Raw genomic sequence first — 23,469 nt, forward strand, 5'->3', positions numbered from 1 at the left:
TACTTCGTAAATAAATTATTACGATCTCTACTCACCAGAGGGAGAACAATAGCTTTAGATCACATTACGTTTGTTATAAGAGGATTTATTAACATACGATTGGTCAAAAATAAAATACTTAGTGACGTAACAAATGTTTTTAATACTATATTTCTTAGTGTGTTCATTAAAATCGAGCTTCATATTTATTCGAATTACTTTACTTTAACATCGATTTTTATATTTATTTTTAAATCATAAACCCGCTCTGATGGGGTCGAGTTCGAGTCCGGATTAAAAATCTTAAAAACGTCATCCATCACAGGGAATGTTTTGAAAACACCCCGTGATACCGGATGCGGAAATGTAATACGACGTCTTTTGTAATTACATAATTAACATAGTTCGGTGACAAAATTTTGCTCCATTTTCTTCTGTGTTTTCCCGTTGTCGGGAAAACACAGAAGAAAATGGAGCATAAAAAAACGCGATTATAGCGCGATATTGAGCTATATAACCGAGGCCAATCCGTTGTCTTTAAGTTAAAGAGGGTGCAGCTCATAGAATTATGAACTAATCCGCGCTTCGAATGTCACTCAAATACAAATATTCATTAGCCACGGAGACGTCAGGCATCCCGCCTTCATCACATCCTGTAATGCCATAAGCTACTGGTGTAATACTTTCAGCTCGAATGCGCTTATTATACAATACTATTTTAAAACACTAGGGGTTCTCCAACAAGGATGTGTGACGTTATATGGTTTGCCGTTTTCAAAAGTGTCGCACGACATTTTAAATTAGGTAAGATATAATTTATAGTCTACATTTTATTAATATCTTTCTGTAGTGTCTAATTTATAACTAAAAATAGAATTTATGGGTATTAAACCTAAAATATAACAAGCAATCATTTATTATGACACGGTAACAATGCCGACGTCATTATAAATGAGCACCTGGTCAAAAATAGTGTGTAACCCGACTTATGTGGGTAAACCATTCTTTAAAATTTGTGAATTTAGTCGATCCCTGTTCCCATGGATGAATATTTTCTGTGCCGTTCTGTGGTCTCTAAGATTGGCATACCAATCGTACCATTCGTCTAGGCCCACAATGGATGTGCCCGGGTGTTTAAGGTCGGGGTTCACATATTCAAGACCCATAACACATGAACAATTCCTGGATTGTTTTGACTGCCCAGATCCTCCTCGGTTGTGGGTTCATCCAGATACACAGTGGAGTGTCTGGACGATGATGAACTAAAGCCAATTTATATGGATCAGCCGGTCCACCCGAATTCGAACCCTTGTATCTCGGAGCATTTTAACAGCCGCGTAATTATATATAGGACTTATAAATATTTAAAACTTATAATTTTTTCAGATTTCAACATGATGTCAGGAAAACCTGTTCGTTGCAATTCAAAAGTGTTTTTATTTTACTTGTTACTATTATTCTTGATGGTGTTCTTGTTATATTGTCACTTCAAGAAGAAGAGTTTCATTTTCGAAATTACCACACTGGAAAAATCAAAGCTGAAAATGTGTGCCAGACCGAAAATTGTGATTTCTCATGGAGATCAACCAAGATATGTCAGAATATATACAGAAGTCCAGTATGACCTTGATCCAAAAACCATTCTTTTATGGACGACAATTCCTTCATGCAATGCTACACCATGTTACTACTTTTTCTTAGATGGGAAGACCACTTTCAAAAAGCATCTTTGCCCTTACAGTGACTGCATCGTTACGTCGAACAGGTCTTACCAGAAAAGTGCTGACGCCATTATATTCCATCAGAAAACTTTTAACCCATTAGACTTACCGAAATCTCGTCTTATAAATCAGAAATGGATATTTTATCATCTGGAATCTCCGGTGACATTTAAAGTACCTTGGTACACTAGAAATAACATGTTTAACTGGACCATGAGCTACAGGAGTGATTCGGATGTGCAGGCAAAATACGGAGAGGTGTGTCAGTTACCACCAGAAGAATGGGAAGACAAACGTGAGGACTATCTTCAGAATAAGAGTGGTGAAGTCTTGTGGTTCGTAAGCCACTGCTCCACGGCTAATAACAGGATCGATTACGTTGAACAGTTATCGAAATATATCCGAGTGGACATTTACGGCAAGTGTGGCACACTGAAATGTGAACCCACCCAATCGGCCAAGTGTTACGAAGACATTCTTAAGTGATACAAATTTTATTTGTCATTCGAGAACTCTAATTGCAAGGACTACGTCACAGAGAAGTTGTTTAACGTATTAAATTACGACATACTTCCAGTAGTAATGGGGTCAGCAGATTACGAGCCCATAACTCCTCCTAATTCGGTTATAAATGCCATGGATTTTCCGAATCCCGCTGATTTGGCCCAATTTCTGAAGACCGTTGGCAGCAACCGCACTTTATACAACTCTTACTTCGAGTGGAAAGGGAAGTACAAGAGTTATTTGCATCCTTGGATGTGCGATTTGTGCAAAAAGTTGCATTTGTCGGCGGGGGAAAGAACCGAAAGAAACGACATTTATAAATGGTGGTACACGGATGCCGACTGTAAACGATGGAAATCAAATAAGTTTGTATAAATATTTTCATGTAGAAAAATAAGATGTCTGTGATCATTTCTTATGAGGTCTGTCCAATTACGTAATTGTAGATGTCATAAGAAAATTTCAAAAGTTTTTATTCTTTTATTACACGGTCCTAAGAAACTTTTGTGATGTATTTCTATCCGATGCAGCCAAGAAATCAACAGGATATATAGAATTGTACTGATGTTTAGATGAACAGGATCTCTGAATAAGATCCTACTAACAAGGTTTACTGAAGGAAGACCAACTTGTAAGTGTTCTGAAATAAATTCCGAACTTCAGGAGGACAGGGGCCATATTCTGGTCACTGTCTCTGGTCTATCGCAAGCCGGTCGCTGATTGGCTAATCATTTGAATTAGCCAATCAGCGACCAGCTTGCAAGAGACCACAGACCAGAGACAGTGACCAGAATATAGCCCCTGATCTTCCTGAAGTTTTCAGAAATCGATAAAATCACATTTAGAAATCTTTGTAGTGGCAAAATTTGATTTCGAAAATATATAATTAGTGAAAGATTAGGCATTTACAATTTATAAAACGTTAATTACTTTGTAGATGTGGTAGGTGGCACCCTTCACCTAGAGAGAGGCGACAACGTAATTCAAATGCAAAAAACCCACCAGTGGCCGAGTGGATAAAACCGCGAAACACTGGTAGTTGGTCATGGGACTGAACAAAGGTCAGTCAGGTGGAGTTTACCAGGCTTTCTTCAAACGGATGCGTAGTTTAATATTTATAACGTCTATATATGTATATTGTATTTTATGATTTGTGTGTATTTTGTTAGTTTTATTTGACTGAAAAGGGGCGTTTTTAGCCCGAAACGTGTACAAATGACGTATAAGTGTGTCAACTAAATAAAGGTTAAGATGAAAAATGCCAAGTGGTCCAGTGATTGAACAAAAGAAAAGGTTAAAATCTTTTATATACTTTCATTCATATTCATTAATTATGTAGGAATTGTTATTCCAAAAAGAATTTCTTATAATCCAGATTTTGTTGTAGGATCAGATAAATATCTGTTCCTACAACAGATTATTCACACTTTCTATGAATAGAGGAAAGCCACAAAACATCAGAATATGTAGAAAGTGACAAGATAACAACCTCAAAACCACACACAAGTAACTAAAATTTTAAAAATATCAAATTTTCATTTACATATTTACAAAAATAGTTGAATACAAATTTAACATTCGTCCTCTTTCAGTGCATATCGAATGTCATCGATGGAAACGTTGACGCGAATTCTTTGGTACAAGTCGCAGCGGCCGTCTTCCACCAGAAGTAGTCTGCAGCTTCCCAGTTTCATGCATATCGAGCTGGCTTCGGACGTAGTGGGAGGACCGATACCTAGATTACGATATCCCTTAAATATCCTATGTATCATTTCATATTCAGATTTATATAATTACTGTACTTACCTTCAAATCTGCAGTACGAGATGTGCTGTCGAAATACTTGAGAAAATGTAGCCTCCTCTACTCCCGTTCTCTGAAATTCTGCCATTAATGATTTTAAAAATATTTTTTCGTGCAGAGTTAACGACCTGAAAGAAGAGTAGACATTATAGTAGAACTAATCCCTTGTATTAAATTAATGTTAGTAAATAAATATAGAAAATTAATACTTTATGGCCAGGATTGCTGGAGAGGAAAACATTTCCCTTAGAGCTTTCTCAATGTGAATCATTCCGACAAGACAGGAGGGCTTTATACCCGCCGTTTCCCTTTCAGCTATTTCTGTAGCCCTCCTGCATATATCCAAGGCTCGTCTTGCGTCGCCTGAGACTGCTGCTACCTGATAATAATACATATGAAAATCAAATTAGAACATTTCATAATTATACAAAAATCTAGACACTTATGATATTAGAAGTTGTGTTTCCTACTTAACTTCAATTCTAATAACATACTCATTGCCATAAAAATTAGTCAACCAAGAAGGAACTGTCTGCATCAAATGAAATTGTACATGTAAGAAATTGTACATGTAGGGGACAGCAAGCTGTCCCCTAGTTCGACCAAACTCCTAGGTTCCAACTTGGAGTCCCAAGTGATCCCAGACATGTTTGATCTATGACAAATCGAAGGACTGTACAGGCCAGGAAAGTGTGGCAACATGCATTTAAAACAACAAATTTAGCAGGCAGTCCTGTGGCACACTTGCTATGTGTAGTCGAGCATTGTGCTGTCAGATAATTTCACTAACGCCCTAACCCATGGATCATTTCCTGCACCCTTCTGTTTTACTCGTTGCACTGCCTCTCCCACAAGATGCTAAATTTTCTAACAGTCAAACCCTATATATTGCATGAATCTATATCATTCCTTACAAATATTTAAGTATGAATTAAACTTGTATAATACTACTCAAATAAAATTATATAAATAATTGTATTAACCTTCCATACTAATACTAAATGTAACCGCATTAGTAGTGTGGCTAAACAATAAAACAAAAATTGTATATTATAGGACTCCTTGTCCCGCTCACACTATGCCAGGTTCTCCTACTAATACTGCAGTGCTCGATAGCAGTCGACTTCCTGATGGATTCAGCACTTCTATTTTTCTTCCTTATCATCTTTTACACCAGGCCTTCTGCACCAGTAGCTGGCTTTTGACTTGCCAACATGTAGGCTGTGAGGAGTTTTCCCTACAATAACCCTAGCATATCCCTACAATAACAATCACGATAAATATGGTAGTACAGTACAAAATTTGACACCGGAATCAGTATGGCTAATGTTCATTAAGTCGAATCCAATATAAACAAACACTGGAAACTTTTACAATACCTTTCTGGCTGCTAACTGAATGGCATCGGGATCAAATGCTCGAGACATACTCATTCTCGAGAGCAGAATCTCTTGAAGCTGTTGGTGTGTATATGGCTGGAAAGTCATTCTGGTGAGTCCCTATACAAAAACGAAACACTTCAGTAAAAATATACATACCACATTTAACTAAAAGATATTTTAATCCTTACCAATCGACTGACAACACGGTTCATAAGCATTCTCTCTGGAAGATCCATCGTATTGGCAATGGCAACGACGATCAATTTCGAAGAGGGACGACTCGGCCAATCAAATAGATTATACATTACTGCCTGCTTACGAGTCCATAATAAATCTAACTCGTCGACCATCACTACCACTGCTTCCTTTCTATGCCCTCCTTTATGGAATCGCTTCTCTAACATGTCGGCCGCATGACTAGGAGTTAAAGTCTGACCAGTGAGCTCCTATTCGAAAAAATGGTGTCAAAATAACACTAAAAGAAAATATTTAAAACGCTGTACCAACCTTCAATAATTGAACATAACACTGGTGAGGATCTGTCATTCGCATTCCATTAATTTCCACAAAATGAAAATCGGGAAGATCCCCACTATCTTGTGCCTTCTTAAGATATCTGATAACTTCAAGAACCGTGGCAGTTTTTCCAGTGCCAGGAACTCCAGATATATACATGCATCTGTAATTAAAAGAAAATTTTATAAACTAAAGCTAATCCCTTTTGTTCGTTTATTACTCTTACTTACCCTCCAGTTCCGTCCAATAGCTTTCCTTCTACAAAAGAATAAATATCAGAAAACTCGTATTCTCTGCACGGAAGCGAATCCGGAACTGCCGACACGTGAAGTCTAAATGCAGATTTAATATGTTGTGTAATTACGGATTAAAAAAATCAGTATCTCGTAATTTTCAGAATACTTACTTTCTTCTGGCTTCTTCTAAAGGATTCTTCAATTCTATTATTGGTTTTTCACGCCTAAATGATGCTACAAACTCTTTGACATTCTATTAAAAAATCTGTTTTAATAGTTGCGATTCTAAATCAAGAATTTGAAATTTAAATTAACTTACAATTTTACTCCTCCTGTTATTTGGTGAACATTTAGTTTTTGTAAAATTCTTATCTTTCTTTACAGGTGAATCATAGCTTGTGACACTGTCTTCACTCTCGGAAGTCGACATTTCGTAATCGTCACTACTGACTTCAAAATCATCCAAATCAATTTCAAATAACTCATTTCTGATGGTTATCCTGTTCCCAAAATTTCAAAAATTAATTAATTTGCCTCAAATGGATGTGAAATTCAAAGTGCATATAATTTCATAAAAGAAAGTAACCCTTTAAAATTTTAATAAATTTAAATACAAATTCCTTTAACTAAAGGAGTTTGGACCTACAAAAACGAAATATAAAGTGCATGAGAAATTTATAACTGTTTCGGTTTAACTATGAATATTCTCACCATCAAACCGTGCGTAGTTTACACTTACAGGCAAAATTCGTCATATTGTTTTCATTCGATCACCACCTTTAACCCCACACCTGCAAAAACAATTGATCACCTGACTAATTTTCCCACCGAAAAAGGTATATAAGCCCTCATCGGGGGGATCACCGAATGTTGAAGTCAGACATCGCCTTCTCCATCGCAGCCCTACACTTGTGTCACCGATCAGAATCCCTTTTTATGACGTTACGGGAAAATATCCCACTAGTATATGCAAAGAGGTATGAACGCTTATTATTGTAAACTCTCTCTTTCATCCGCGAAGTCTAAGGAGTTTTGTAAGATTTTATTTAGTTAGTTAGGTTAATAAACTCTTGTCTTGTTTTTTAAATGGTGTCGTTACTCGACTTTGCCAACGTCTTATCTAACGTCTAATCCAAATCTAAACCCAACGCCGAATCCCCTTACGTTGGGAGGATTGAGTAGAATCATACCCTTATTACCTGTATTCTCTGGCGAGGCTGGAGGCCCCAGAGTTACAGACTTCTTTGATTCATTAACGGATGTCACCAAAGTAGCGGCATGGTCAAAAGCACAAATGTTGGCCATTGCAAAACTTAAACTTACCGGGATAGCCCGGGAATTTGTTAGGAAGGACCATCGAATCAAGGAAGTAGAGGAATTAGACGAGTTTAAGCGACTGATGATAGAGCGCTTTGACCGCAAACCCTTTACATTTCAACTAAATAGATTTTATACATGCGTGCAGAAACAGGAGGAAGATGTACAGACATATGCTGCTCGACTACAGGCATTGGCCACGGAGATAGAAATCACACCAGATCCTGGCACAAATGCCGCAGAAACAGCCATCATTCACAGAGTCCAAAGCAAGGAACTAGATGAGAGATTAAAGGCACAATTCCTAAACGGAATTGACATATGCATAAGGCAACGAACAATGTCCCGAGAGCCTGCCACCTTTGACAATGCGCTAAAAGCCGCCATTAGCGAGGAAAGAATAGAGAACCTTACCGCACATCCTCGAGAGATCATGCGAACAGTTAGAGAAGGTGACAAATTGACCAATTCCTCCCCCTCTTTAAACGATCTACAGTAATTAACTGAAGCAATGAAGGAGCTTAAGGCTTGCATGGAAGGTTTAGTCAGATATCCCTCTCAAAACGACTTTAGAAATCCTAACTCAAGAAGAAACCTGCACGGAAACTATACTAATAACAATTATAATAACAATACTTCAAATAATCCGACCGCTCAAAGAAGGGAATATCGGACGAACTCCCCTAATCGACAATTCGATCAACCTAGTAGACGACTTAATACGAATCAATCCTGGAACCGGAATACTCCCGGCCAGCGACCTAATCAACGTAACAGATGATCTATGCATCCACAACTTGGCTTTCCTGTGCGACAAGAAGCTGAAAGTGCTAGAAATAGAGTACGCTTCCGATCTCTGCCAACGGAAGAGACACCACACAAATGGCAAGGCAATGTACATAGCGTTGAAAGTCCCCGACCTCAATTTAAATATAGAGGAGAAAATTCTAGGCTGCCTCTTTGTAACTTTAGTAGGAAGCAAGGGCCAGAGTTAACCTTAAATGAACAGACCTATAAGAATTCTCCAAGAAGGTATCGGGGAAATTTCTCCCTGCAAATTTCTAAGTATACTACAGAGAGAAGTGAGGCTACATTTGATTGTTATATAGGAGGTAATCCAGCGATAGTACAAGTAGACACGGGAGCTAAGGTGTCCCTGTTATCTAAGGCTTTCGCCAATACTATGAGAAAAAGGTACCCATTCACTATAATAAGAAAACAGACCTAAGTGCTACTGGACATTTAATCCGAACCTATGGCATTACTAGCTCTATTTTCCAAATTGGGGATTTACAATTCCCTTTCGCCTGTTGCCTGGTAGATATAGATGTGACCTATCCATGTGATGGCATTATTGGCCGAGATATGATAACAGAAAAGGGATTTTGCATTGATTTAAAAGGGGGAGAGATGCTGATTCCTCCGCATACTGTCGTACCTTTTCATACTCCAGGGAATGTGAGGAGAAAAGCGGAAGGAGAACAATATGAGGAAAAAGGGAAACCAAGATTTGGTAAAGATAGGCAAAGGGGATGAGAAACCAGCCATCCCAAACAGCAGAAATTAGTGATACAAGAAAAAGAGCCAACCAACCGTCCGAGCGGGAAGAAGGAAAGGAAGTAGTAATATTGGAAACATGTCAATTGCCTCTGTTGACAGAAAACATAGTTACCGCTAGAATTTTGGGAATCAAGCGACCTGCCCAGGTTGGAGTAATTGAAACTGATTCTGTGAGTCAAGAGGGAGTCTCTGGAGTAGATGTACTGGTGACACCCAATAAAAAGGGACAGGTTCCCATACGGTTCCGTAACGACTCTCATAAGACAATCAAATTAAAAAAGGGTACTAAAGTCGGACTCTTTTTTGAGGCTGTAGAAAGTTTAGATCGCATAGACAATATCAAGGAGGGAGCGACGGCGAACCTATCAAAAGAAGAATTTAGTCAACTTTTTAACTGGAATGGTATCCCTGAGAACGAGAAACAAGACCTACTGACCTTAATGTATAGATATAGGCACGTTTTTGCCACAAATGACTATGACCTAGGATATTGTGATATAGTGCAACATCAGATAAACACAGGTGATGCGGTGCCCATTTACTCTCCGCCCTATCGAATTTCTTGTGCGCAACGCCAGCAATTAAATGAGATTATAGATGGCCTTTTGGCCCATAATATTATTGAACATTCTACCTCCCCTTGGAGTTCGGCTGCTCTCCTAGTAAAGAAGAAAGATGGCACGCTTCGCTTGGTAGTCGACTATAGGAGACTAAATAAAATTACTAAGGTGGACCCATACCCATTGCCCCTTGTACAAGAATCCCTTAGTCTAATGGGATAAGCCAAGTACTTTTCGACAATGGATACGATCTCAGGTTTATGGCAACTAGGGGCAGGTGATAAGGAGAAGACTGCCTTTTCTACTCCTGATGAATATTATCAATGGATCAATTGAAAACCAGTTCTGCGGTTTTTGAAAGAACGATGGACTTTATATTACATGGCCTAAAGGGAAAAACATGTCTCGTCTACATGGACGACATTTTAGCTTTTAGTCCAGACTTCCAGAGCCACCTTAAAGGACTTGAACAAAATATTTCAGAGGCTAGGAAAAGCGGGAATCAAACTAAAACCAAAGAAATGCCATTTCCTACAACGACAGATCAAATTTCTAGGTCACGAAATTTCTGACAAAGGCACCAAACCCGACTCCGATAAAATACAATGCGTGTTGGATTTTCCGCAACCGGAGAACGAGCGAGAGCTCCGAGTCTTCCTAGGACTAACCGGATATTACTGCAGACACATAGAATCCTATGCAAAGATTGCTAAGCCCTTAACAGACCTATTACGAAAGGATGAACCATTTGAATGGCAACCCAATCAACAAGAAAGTTTTGTAACCCTTAAAATTTTGACCTCCGCGCCATTATTAAAATCACCAGACTTTACAAAGCCTTTTATACTCACCACTGATGCTTCAAATTCGGCCTTAGGAGCAGTGTTGGCCCAAGAAGAAAATGGAAAAGAGAAACCGATTGCCTATGCAAGCCGCTTACTACGAAAACCTGAGCAAAACTATAGTACTACGGAGAAAGAGTGTTTAGCCACTGTTTGGGCAGTAAAATATTTAAAACCCTATCTATATGGACGAAAGTTTACGATTGTAACTGATTATAGACCTCTTCAATGGTTACTACGCTGTAAAGATTCTACAACCAATTCTAGGTTATCACGATGGATCATCTGCCTCCAAGAATTTGATTTTGACATTATACATAAGGCTGGAAGTTCGCACAAAAATGCAGATACCCTTAGCCGTATTCCAATTCGGCAAATATACGAAGTCGATCCTATTTTCTCTGTGCCTCAGATTGTCAATGCACAATAGCAGGATAAAGTATTGGAACCTCTAATACGAGCCCTAAAGGACGGCATTACGACAGGAACCTGTAAATCAATCAAAATAGATGAATTCTATATCAATGAGGAAGGTGCCCTTTGTCACAAAGGGACTAACAAAAGGCAAACAGATTGGTGGGAACAAATTGTCATCCTGACAACCATGAAGGACTATATCCTATATACTTATCACGATAACCTGATAGCGGGACACTTAGGCGAATTAAAGATGCAAACTAAAATTGCTAAGACCTTCTATTTGCCAGAGATGGCAAAAGATATTCGGAATTATTGTAAAAGCTGCACAAACTGTGCAAAACATCGGCGGTGAGCACAAGCTGACCTACAATTATTTGCTCCTCTTTCTTATATATTTGAACGAACCACCATGGATATTGTAGGACCTCTTCCTCTTACTAATAATGGAAACAAATATATCCTAGTATTCGTAGATCATTTCAGCAGATATGCAGAAGCGGTCCCACTACCAGATGTCAGCAGTAATACGATAGCGAAAGCATTTGTTACTCACGTAGTATTACGTCATTCCACACTAACTCAGTTGTTAACTGATAGAGCGCCGAACTTGACCTCTAAAATGTTTACAGAAGTGTGTAAACTACTGCAAATAAAAAGACTCCTCACTACAGTCTATCATCCTGCCTGTAATGGTATTGTTGAAAGATTTAACAAGACCTTAATCGATATTCTATCTCATTATGTATCTAAAGATCAATGAGATTGGGACAAATGGATCCCCTACGCTTTGTTTGCATATAATACATCGGTGCACACATCTACCAATGAAAGCCCTTTTTATCTGCTATATGGAAGAGATCCGACATACCCCTTTGACCTAGTTACGAGCCCTACTATGATATCTTACGACATCGAAGACAACTTTGCATCAGAATTGCGGCAAAGAATGCAGCACGCCCATCAAATGGCTCAACAATGCTCTGAGTCGAGGCAAGAACATCATCATAAACAAAATAAACTTCCACAGTACAGAGTGGGGGATAGAGTATTGTTAAAGGAAGTTGTTACGCCTAAAGGCTTAACCCTTTATGGCCTGACGGGACTTTCTAGTCCCACTATCTTTGATATTTTTTATTTCATAGTGTATGCATTATAGCTTTCTGGGACTTACATTTTATCATTGTATATAGTGTTCTTTTTTTCTTCTATAGGGTAGTAACTTTCAAACTGTTCCTGTTTTAGTTTTGTTGAAGAAAGTTTCACATCGTAGGTTGTCTGAATGGGAGTAGCTGATACTATATGGTAGTAGCTGATACTATATGGTAGTAGCTTTCTTTGTTGCCAAATTCTACTTAATGTTTTCAAGTTAAATGTCTTTGTATTTTTTAATATGTATTCTAGATATGTGTAGTTTGATTTTAATGTATTATGTTTGTAGAATTAATGGTTTGCAAGCTGTATGAAGTCAAAATATGTTTGGGACTTATAAGTCCCGTCAGGCCTGAGGGAATCTTTTTTGTAAATGTTAGAAATTTGTATTTTCTACATTGTGCTTTATAAATTTATGAATTTGTTTAACATTTTTATAGTTAATATACATATAAGACTTATATATATATATATATATAATTTTATATAAAAAAAAATTTTATTTGATATTGATACACATCAAAGCCATATACAAAATGCACATTACGTAAAGTTTTCTTGTGTGTAAATGGGAAAAAAATAGCTTTTTACATCTTTACTAATCATAAATTATTAAACCAATAAATTTTATTTTAGTTTTGTCATGCATTTTAATTTTTTTTCATATTTTGACCTTATTATACAGTAAAAGTTAACAAATACTTAATATATATAATTATGCATTTAATTTGCAAATATCTATGATAAAAGATCTTTATATAAAACAAAATTATTTTATTTTCGAAATATTAAACAAGAAAAAACTTGTTAAGTCCAAATGTGCTCTAAAAGCCTGACGGGACTTTTAAGTCCCATAATTAAAAAATTTTTAATTTACATTTTAATTTTTTTTTATTTACTTATCTGTGAACAAACATCTCTTCTGATGATATAATAAGAAGAAAAAAAATTTTTTATCAAAAAATGAAAATTCGGGCTATAAAGGGTTAAGACAAAAATTAGCTCCGCGATGGTCTGGACCGTATAGAATTATTGAAATCCTGGGACCTGTTAACTTTAAAATTGAACACCTACAAAATAAACGGAAATTACATGTACATGCTGATCGCATTAAACCGACCAGTGCTCGAAAAGAATTTGACCTAAAATCTGACCTAACCACTAATCCAGCTACCGTATCGCCAGATGAAGAACCTCCAGCAGATATTTCTATCAACCCTTGGGACGATTTTATTTTATCCTCTATACCCACTCCACAACCGGAAGAGACGACAGAGCAGGAAGATGAAGGCGACATTGAAGAACCTGAATCAGAAAGCGATGTAGGGCCAGAGGGAGAGCCAGATACTACTCTTCGCAGTCGGGGCCCAGTTGAAGATGAGCCTTGGGTTATGCCTCGACCCACACGTAACCATATACCATGGTTCGTTTTTCCTGCTGATAGTCAATCATCTTCCTCTTAATCCCTTTAGTTTATCTAAAGGAAAAACCATACGACTTCCGTGTTTCGATATAAGCTCTATCTCCTATACGAGACTCAAATATTAAGACTAATCAATGTCTTTCCCCTCTTTCCTTCCTCTCCTTATTGGCAAACCCTTCTTCTATATCCACTATCTACAAATTAAATCATACTGGGATAATTAATCTCCCAAACGCGTGTACAGGTGTAAAGTACTAATTATTTTTATCGGATTGCTCTACAACAATTCTTCTATCAAAAGAGCCGTTACCCAACGGGTACTTTACGCAGGTTCGCCTTTATTGTTGCCAGGCCTGGACTTTTCGCGTGCACCAAAGTAAAAGATTAAGGGAATAAGAATTTTTTAAATTATATTATATTAAAATAATATATATTTAATATACATTCAGAAAACGCATAACATTTTTCCGGGCGACCCGTATACACAGTGCTATAAACGAAAAATCATAGGACTACTTACCGGTTGTTCCCCGTTCGAGACGCCATTGTTTAAGCTTGCCGTCGTCGTGGAGGTGTACACTGGACGGCGGATCCACACAAACCGTGTCACGTGATCCGATTTCGACGTCACTCGATCACGTGACTAGGTCTCTGACGCGTTTCCGTGTAGCTTTTCTTCTCACGGAAGAATCCGTTCTCTTTGTACTAATCACGTGATAGAGCAAACGACTTATTATAACACGTGGTTAACTCTTTTGTCACGTCAAACAGCTCGCGGTCTACAGTTTGACAACTTTGCCTAGTTACGCTTCCGTAACATCGTAACGTTCTATATCCAAATTCCAGTTAATATTTGAACTGATACGATTTTAATTTAAATGATTTTAATGAAAAGGTTATCCACAAAAATTATCAAAAACAAGCAAATCGGGTCACGTGACACGGTTTGTGTGAATCCGCTGTCCAGTGTACACCTCCACGACGACGGCAAGCTTCAGCAATGGCGTCTCGAACGGGAAACAACCGGTAAATAGTCCTACGATTTTTCGTTTATAGCACTGTGTAAACGGGTCGCCCGGAAAAATGTTATGCGTTTTTTTGAATGTAAATTAAATATACATTCTTTAAATATAATAAAATTTAAAAAATTCATATTCCCTTAATCTGCACAATTCTCCACCAACAAGCCAGCGACTGACAAACAACCTAAGTAAACACTGTTAATGACCTTAAACCATAAATATTGTCGCGAGTTTAACGCGTGCCGGGATAAAATTATATGTACACTAGTTCTAATTTCTACGCCTAAATATCAACCAATAATTTACACTTTGTTATCAATTGATGAGAGATAAAGAGATAGATTTCTAATCTTCTTGTAATCATACCTCGAACCGAAAAATCAACCAACCACCTAATTTTTAAAATTGCACTATCTAAGTACAATTTTAAAGAAAGCAAAGAGTGATGTGAAATTCCAAGTGCATATAATTTCATAAAAGAAAGTAACCCTTTAAAATTTTAATAAATTTAAAACATCGCCTTCTCCATCGCAGCCCTACACTTGTGTCACCGATCAGAATCCCTTTTTATGACGTTACGGGAAAATATCCCACTAGTATATGCAAAGAGGTATGAACGCTTATTATTGTAAACTCTCTCTCTCATCCGCGAAGTCTAAGGAGTTTTGTAAGATTTTATTTAGTTACTTAGGTTAATAAACTCTTGTTTTGTTTTTTAAATGGTGTCGTTACTCGACTTTGCCAACGTCTTATCATCGACCCCTCCGACTCTCCTCCACACGCATAACGCGTAACTGAACAAAACACCATCCTTGACAAGAAAGGGACTTCCCAACCTCCCCGGCGTTCGCATGAATCTGAGTAAGAAACAAATTTAAACTGTGACAATTTTAGTAATTGACTTACCCTGAATCCGTGGTCATGTGCAAGCGCTCGACAGGACGAACTTTTCTTCCCGATCTCGTAACACTTCTAACCGTTTTCGTATTGTCATCTGCCGTTGTAACATCAAAATCCTCTTTCTTTATTTTCGTGCCATTCGATAGAATTCTCTCGGTAGGTATCAACTTCACGGAACATGCTTTGATATTTTCAATGCCATCGTAGTTTATAGATCCATCCGTGACTTTTTCCCTTTCTTCTCGGCATGATCTGTGTTTTGATCTTTTGTCTTTTACAGCAGTTTTATTTTTAACAGGAACCGATAGTTTATTCTCGACTTCGGACAAATCCTCCAAAGTAATTTGCGAAAGATTCTGCGATTCCGAAGACATAGATTTCATTAATTCGTCTTCGATACTATCGTCTTCTGTTTTGATTTTCCTCTTGCTTCTTTTAAGTTTAGTGTAATTCAAAGAATCGACACTGTTGCATTTCGAACGTTTCTGTCTGGTTTCAGAAGTACATTTATTGGAACACGAGTTCTTATATCTGTTCATGATGACACTTTTTGGCACTGTAAATATGTAGTTTAATTTAATATCACTTTAAAAATAGTAACTTTCTTTAAAAGAATAAATAACCTAATATATTTGAGAGGTGTAAAAAGTATATATCTATATATATATAACCCATTGAATAGGTATCCGTCTGTCCGCGTAATGGTATACCAAAAAACGGGCACTAGAGGCGCCCTAGCGAAGATTTTAAATTAACAAATTATTTTTATTTGTAATAGGAATTTATTATTGATATGAATTTATTATTTATACCACGGAATGGTATAAATAATTATTATATGCCTTGATTAAACTTGCGCCGCACGTTTACAACATTCCGTGACTCGGTGAACGTCGCGCATTGACTCGCGGAAAATTTGTTGAAAAAATGGCGGATGCATTTAAAATCGAGGTTTACCAGCGAAGGTAAATAAACAAATTAAACTGTTTTAAAGTATTTATAGAATGTTTAATACAACGGTTCCCAACCTTTTTCGGGTGGCGACCCCTTTTTATAAAAGCCAAGTGTCCCGCGACCCCGATACAATTGAAAAAGGCATTTTTAATAAGGTAATTAAAAAAACAACAAAATTAGTTTTCTTACTATAATTTTATTTTAAATTGTTTAATAATTTAATGCGATGGTTGAAATTGCATGTTATTAACCAGTTTCAAAATTCGTGGGTGAGTTTTTGTTAACGCCAATCTCATGTCATTCTCAACATTTAATTTATTCCTCTCAAACTCTCAACACATGTTTCAACCAACTGTGCAGAATAGCGTGCCTAGATCAATTATTTTTTAAAAATTAAAATAAGTGTAAAATTATTCAAACTTCAAGACACCATTAAAAATAAAAATTGCATTATAGTGAATATTTTTTTTTAGTTTACTGTATAAGTTGGCGACCCCACAGAAAGCCCGTCGCGACCCCCTTCTGGGTCGCGACCCATAGGTTGGGAACCCATGGTTTAATAGGTAGAAATATAGATCCGTATGACGCGATTGGGACGGTAAGATTTACCCTCCGAATGCAGGGGTGCCGACCCCCCTCTGTGCGAACAAGAAATGTCGGTTAATGTGTACCTAGGTAGTCCAAGATGGCGGCGCTTCGGTTAGATTAACTATATTTTTAGTAGACGTTTCCTTTTTTTTTTTTTTATTTTGTTCAAAAACTGCCGTGAATTAATAACTAGTGACGTTTGGCACAAGACGGCTCCCCTCGGGAGGAGTCCGTCAGGCCACGAATAGTCGGAAGCGCTGCCATTGGAGTTACCTAGGTACACATTAACCGAAATGTCTAATGAACTATACTCCTACTTGCGACCCTTTCCGAGATATAGCCCTCTGAAAATTATTCTACAGGCCACGTGACCGCCTGTTTGCCACAATTTACCCTGCGAATGAGCGGGTCGGCAACCCCCGAGTGTGCATGAGCACGCGTTAATTTTTTTTGCGCGGTAGGCTCTTTTTGACCACGGTGTCACATGACCGGAAATGACGTAGGCTAATTTTCAGGGGCTTATATCCCGCGAAGGGTCGCGAGTAGGGGTATGGTTCCTTTGACTTTATTGTTCGCACAGGGGGCTACAGTTTGGGGGTTGCCACCCCTTCATTTGGAGGGTAAATCTTACCATTGGGACTTTAACGGAGCTGTAGAGCATACTGATAGGAACAAAAAAGTCAAAGGAACCGTGCCTCATGGAAATTTGTAAATAACGCCCAATAGGGGGCATCCCGGGCTACTAGTTTAATAATAAATGATGCATTTGTTCTGTAATTTTGTGTTTTATTTATTGGTTAGTTAATGTAAATCACCAGCAGATTCACATCTTAGCTCAATCTTACCCTCTCAAACAGAGTAACATATTGGAGACTCGTGATCTTCGGGTGAATATAGTAAAGACCCATAATGAAAGCATCACTAGGATAACAAAATTTGCCAAAGAGCACCCCAAGATTAATAATGGAGTACTTAGGATAACATATATAAAAATAAAATTGTTATACAGGCATGTGCCACTTAACAACAGAGTTCTTGTAAAACGGAGCTAAAAGATTTGTAACTGTCATACTTCTATGTTTTTATACCTGTCGTGTTACAATTGTTATTATAGCTTGGTTCATCTAAACAAACTATAATGTTAGTTTAACATATTTCTCCAAAGATATCGTTAAGTGGCACATACTTCTATACAAAAACTACATTAATAATAAGTTTGTTGTTTGTATATGGCAATGCAACTTGCAAGTGGGTGATCTGCTGAAAGGAGATGTCTCCGGGAGGACTTTCTATAGGAAATTGACTCCTATTTAGGTGTTATAAATGTGAAGAAAACCCAGAAAACTCCACTTGACCAGCTTGCTGGCAAGGCACAAACCCTCAACCAGCTACTAGTGTTTCAGTGGTTTTATCCACTCAGTCGACCAATTAACAATAAGAAACTGCAAGATTTTATATTGTACATTGTCAATGCTAAATGGAATTAATGAGAGAAAGAATTTGTCCTTAATGTAGACAATTCAGGCTAATTTTTCAATTCTAAATTATATAAACTATCTGTAAACTTCTAGACTCTATAGTAATAGAAACTAAAGAATATTTTCTAGAGATTATTATTCATAGTTCCCCAGAAGAGATTTAACTTTCCTCCGTTGAAACTTTCTTACCTAGCAATTCAATTTCCGAAGAAACTGTACTAAGCTGATCAAAATTATCGTCAGAACGTCGCACTTTACACTTTCGTGATAAACTCATTTTACGTTTTACGTTTTCCATCTTTCCGTCACCCGCATAGGCAGGCTCGAAATTTGATCCATCAAATTTCCATTTGCAATAATAAATTGGATTCTCCTCATCGAAGTTTTCTGCCCAAAAAGATTTCCCAGACACATTCAGAGGCAATATCACAACCTGAAAGAGCAAAAATAGCTTGAAGATATCAACCACTAAATTAAGCAACTATGATGATAATTTTCTCACCACACATTTTCCAAATATAGTTTCGATATCAATTGTAGAAGACCAGTATTTTCTATGTTCTTGTATAAGTTCTTGTTTATAGCTAACTTCCCTCAGTCTGCGCTGATGGTGTGGGGGTATGTCAGTAATTCGTGAATACCACTGCACTTCCGCCAGATATGAAATGCTAGAATTTTGACCTGAAATATAATATATAATAATTTAAATCCTACTAAACTTACATTTAATGCTGATTTTGGGACTTCAAATAACTTTTCAAATCATACCTTTCTCATATAAATCTTTCACCTGTGCAATGAAGCAATGCTCCACGCTCTCTGGATACAAGCTGTCGTCGTTGCGAATCAGAACGAAATCTTCAATGTCCACGTGGAAACTATCCGACTGAAACGCTCTGTAAAATAGCACATATTTAAACCCTAAAAATTTCTGAAAAATCTCAAGTATTTGCATATTTATGCAAACCAATTAGACAAACATAAATTCATCTTATTTATAATTAAAATAAAAATAAATAATAACAGAGTGAGTGATTATCAGTGGTTGGTGTCGGTTGCTCTTCTGTTGTGTCTGTTTTTTTTTTAAATTCCAGCCGGATATTTGATACTGTATGATGCAAGACATTTCCCAGAGTCGACCATCATTTTGTTTTTGTGACTGTCAATGTTGAAAATGCCACTTTGCATACAATTTCTGTTGTCAAATTTTCCCAACTCCCACACTGTGTTACATAATTCCAAAGGGTATTGCAACCCAAGGTTAAGAAGCCCCGCTCTAGAAAATTTTAGTTTTATATGGTAAACTTTTCTCATAGTACACAGTAATGAAATGTGGCAAATATGTTCCCAATATTCATAAAAATTTCAATATTGGGTAACAAGTTCATTCTGATTTTGAGAGGGATTTTTATTAATGTTATCTTAAGACATCGCTTACAATAAATGATTATACAGTGTACATAGTAAACTACTTATTGACTGATGTGAGCAACGTGCAACACACAATATACCGTGTTTCCCCGAAAATAAGACAGTCTCTTATATTAATTTTTGCTCTGAAAAATGCGCTAGGTCTTATTTTCAGGGAATGTCTTATTTTTTCCAGGAAGAAGAATTCACATTTATTATTGAACAAAAAAATTCCCAAGTCGAACTTAGACGAGAGTGACGTATATTCGGTGTGTCGAACTGTCGCCTTTTTATAGCGTCAACATCGGACTCGATGACCAATTAGTGCTTACTGAACCGTAGCACTATGCAAATGTCATGTGGCGTGATTCCCGGCCGACCAATTAGCCATCACCAGCCGTAACTTTATGCAAATCTGTGATTCCCAAGCCATAGTCTTATGCAAATCATGCCGTGTGGCGTAATTGTCTACTGACAAATCAGTCACTGTACTTTCAAAAAGCCAACGGCCACTTTCAACCATCTGTTGATGACCGTTACGACTAAACAAAAACTTCGCTAGGTCTTACTTTCAGGGGAAGGTCTTATATTTCGCAATTCAGCAAAATCTGTGCTAGGTCTTATTTTCTGCAGGTGTCTTATTTTCGGGGAAACACCGTACTATAAGAAATGCAACACGAAGACATAGGAAAATGAGAAATACACACACATTACAAATAAATGTGATAAAACAAACGAGAAGACACAAATGGACATGCAAGAAATACACCTTTTTCTGTCTGTGCTTTGTGTGCCAATCGGAATTTCACTCTTTTTATTCATGCTATTCGTACATGCAAGATGTCCTTCCATGCTATATCAGTCATGCTCTACAACTCTGTAATAGATTTTTTTCCACGTTGTGCATTGTTTTCAAGATTCTCAGTTTTACTGCTAGGGTTGACACACAGTCTCATCTTCAAGTGCCTGGTCACTTTACTGTAATGATACATCACATAATAACGGTAGCCATTCTATTGATACATTTGTCAGTTATACGGTATAGGATTTTGCAACCTAATCAGGTTGAATTGTTTTTTGAATTATTACTTAGATACAGAACTAATGAGTTTTAAAGAAGAAAAAATCTTTTCTCATGAAAATACCAGACAACCCAATAAAGTAAACCAAATATTTATTTTTGATCAAGGTAAAATAAATTCATTCATACATTTTCATACAAAGTATTATTTAAAGGAATAAAAACATACAAAAAAACTGGCTATAAATTGTTGGCATAACTCACTAAAGATACCAAAGCCAAAATACACGTTAATGGCATGGCCATGTTACCATAATAGATTCTTGTGTCAAAAAATTTTTAGAAGTGGCTAGATCAAATAAGAGTTCAATAGTTTGCATTTGCTACTAAAAGATAAGGGGGCCATACATAAATTACATAATGCAGTTTTGAGTGCCCTGGTACGAATGCAATCATTACGACGCATTACAAGAGGTACGTTACATAACGCTAAGGTTTTTAGTGTTGTTGTTTGTTAAATACGAACATATTAACTTACTGATGTCAAATTGTGACAATGTATCCCATGCAGCTTAGTTCCTCAATATAATTAAGGTGGTTGATGAATAATGTGCATTAGATAATTTTGAGTATATGTGACATTACAGAACATAATAAAAAATGTAAAATATTTGAGTGAAATCTATCAATGTTAACGGAAAACTCGAATAGTGACAGAGCCATTACGTGGGTCGTATTTACCTGTCAACTTATTCAATACGCCCATTCTACCTCAGGACCAACAAACTCGGGCAGCAAAATCACAACAATAATCGGCATCGATCATCTTAATTTTCCTATTGTGTGCACCAGTTTTAACAACTGGAACTAGAAACAACTATCAAAGGTTGCTGAATGATTATCAATATAAATTTTGTACACAGAAACTTAGGAAATATATAAGATCAGTGCAGAAAGTGGAGAATATATAGGTAACTTGTAGTTATTATATATGAGAACTCTGTGGGATACATACGCAGCTCTGAATGAGACAATGGGATATTATCAGATCTGCAGACCATGCCCATAGAGTAAAAAAGCTACTTGAACCAATGGTGTACATATGACCTTTGTATCTAGCAAATAGCCAAGTTTGATATTGAAATGAGCCAAGAAAGAACCACGTTTTGAACACGTGACTGAATATATTATCTCACCGATAATGTAATTCATCCTTTTTCCTTCTGTCTGTCCTGAAACCGTCTCCAATCCATTTAAAATTACATTCGCCGTCCAAATATTCACATTGCATTGTGAAATGTTTACAAATATCCACGACCATTCAAAGACTATACCATCTGGCGGGAAACAGTTCGCCCTCTGGTGGATAAAATGTTTAAGGAATTCATTTTTAAAATTTACTATTTATTTTTTTTTAAAAAAATTAATCACATTTTATAATATAATAAGAAAAAATAATTGTTTAAAAATATAAGTTATTTATGATTAAATGTATTTCTAATCTGCAAAACACAGGTTATAGTTTAATGGATTAGCAAATGACATCCCGATCTGAATTACTGTATAAGCCATAATTTAGTTTGAATGACACTCGAACTTGTATACAGCGAAAACTTGTATGATCGGGACAGTTCGGATGTTAGTCTACCGCTTTGGGAAGCCAGGATAAAATCCGCCCGGTCGAAAACTTCATTAATTTCTAATGGGCGGTTTGTTCCGAATATGTCGGGATCCGTTCCTCGCCATCCGGTTACTCCTATTGATGATCGGGGCAATGGCTATGACAAAGGCTTTCTTAGCGCTTACCAGAAAGGAAAGAATGACAAAAAAACTATCTTACAATACATGCGAAAAAAAACAAGTGTGAGTTCATAAACATATTTACGTTGTATATCAGCATACGCATTGCCATGCACGACATTAAATGTAATTATCTGTAAATGCAATATCTGTGCATTAAAATTCAATTATTCAAAAAAATCAGGCCTCAGTCTTCCGCTCTGTGGACCCGAGAAACAATCCACCCAATCCAAGAAATCCCGAAATATTTTGGAAAGGATCTGGAAGTAGCGGGGATATATCGGGTTCCATTTCTCACCGCCCGGTCATCCATTATGACTTTGATCAAATCCACGTTGCGCATGATAATAAAGACCCTCTTAGTGTCCATAAGAAGACGGAAAGGGTCAAAAAGAAAAGAAAGACCGGGCTCGGTGGTGCGTTATAGCTTCGTAGAAGACCAGACAATTTAGAATTTGGTATAGTGTTGACTTCAAGCATTTTTCTTCAAAAGAATTTTTTGTGAGAGTCCCTGGTATTTTCGCGTAACCGACGTGGAGCATGCGTTTCGTCAGTACACTGACCCACACCAGCAATCTAGGATCCCTAGATACGGCCCAAATTTAAATTTCGATATTATTAATACTGTAATGAGTTTAGAAAAGATTAGGTTGGGGCCCCCAGTTAATAGGGATTCCAGGCATTGCACTTCTTGCCCATTACCTCCCGTTAAGAATACGCTCGGATTTCGGCTATCCGGCTGTCGATATGCACAGTAATAATATTTTATATTAATTTTGACAAATTAATATAAAATATTATTAAAATAATTTTAAAAAAATTTAAAATATTTATTTCATTTCTAAAAAGTACATAATTTCGAAAAAATTCATAAAACGACATTT

The 23,469-nt window shown here is 37.0% G+C and overlaps 1 protein-coding gene and 1 pseudogene across 1 annotated transcript; one reads left to right on the top strand and one right to left on the bottom strand.

The window, feature by feature from the left end:
* The first annotated feature begins 57 nt into the window (after positions 1-57).
* LOC111626848 lies at positions 58-6,574 on the top strand (annotated as a pseudogene).
* On the bottom strand, positions 3,716-22,130 carry LOC111626847 (origin recognition complex subunit 1-like). Its single transcript, XM_023370368.1, has 14 exons — positions 21,982-22,130; positions 19,123-19,250; positions 18,857-19,035; positions 18,544-18,787; positions 15,341-15,890; positions 6,461-6,641; positions 6,312-6,394; positions 6,136-6,237; positions 5,897-6,068; positions 5,578-5,835; positions 5,387-5,506; positions 4,217-4,386; positions 4,011-4,135; positions 3,716-3,939 (listed from the first exon to the last, which is right to left on the bottom strand). The coding sequence occupies exons 1-14, from the start codon at positions 22,104-22,106 to the stop codon at positions 3,776-3,778; spliced, it is 2,601 nt and encodes an 866-aa protein (XP_023226136.1). The 5' UTR covers positions 22,107-22,130; the 3' UTR covers positions 3,716-3,775.
* Positions 22,131-23,469: the final 1,339 nt, after the last annotated feature.

The sequence above is a fragment of the Centruroides sculpturatus genome, unplaced genomic scaffold, assembly GCF_000671375.1.
Source record: "Centruroides sculpturatus isolate CEXI.00-Female unplaced genomic scaffold, Cexi_2.0 scaffold547, whole genome shotgun sequence".
Taxonomy (NCBI): Eukaryota; Metazoa; Arthropoda; class Arachnida; order Scorpiones; family Buthidae; genus Centruroides; species Centruroides sculpturatus.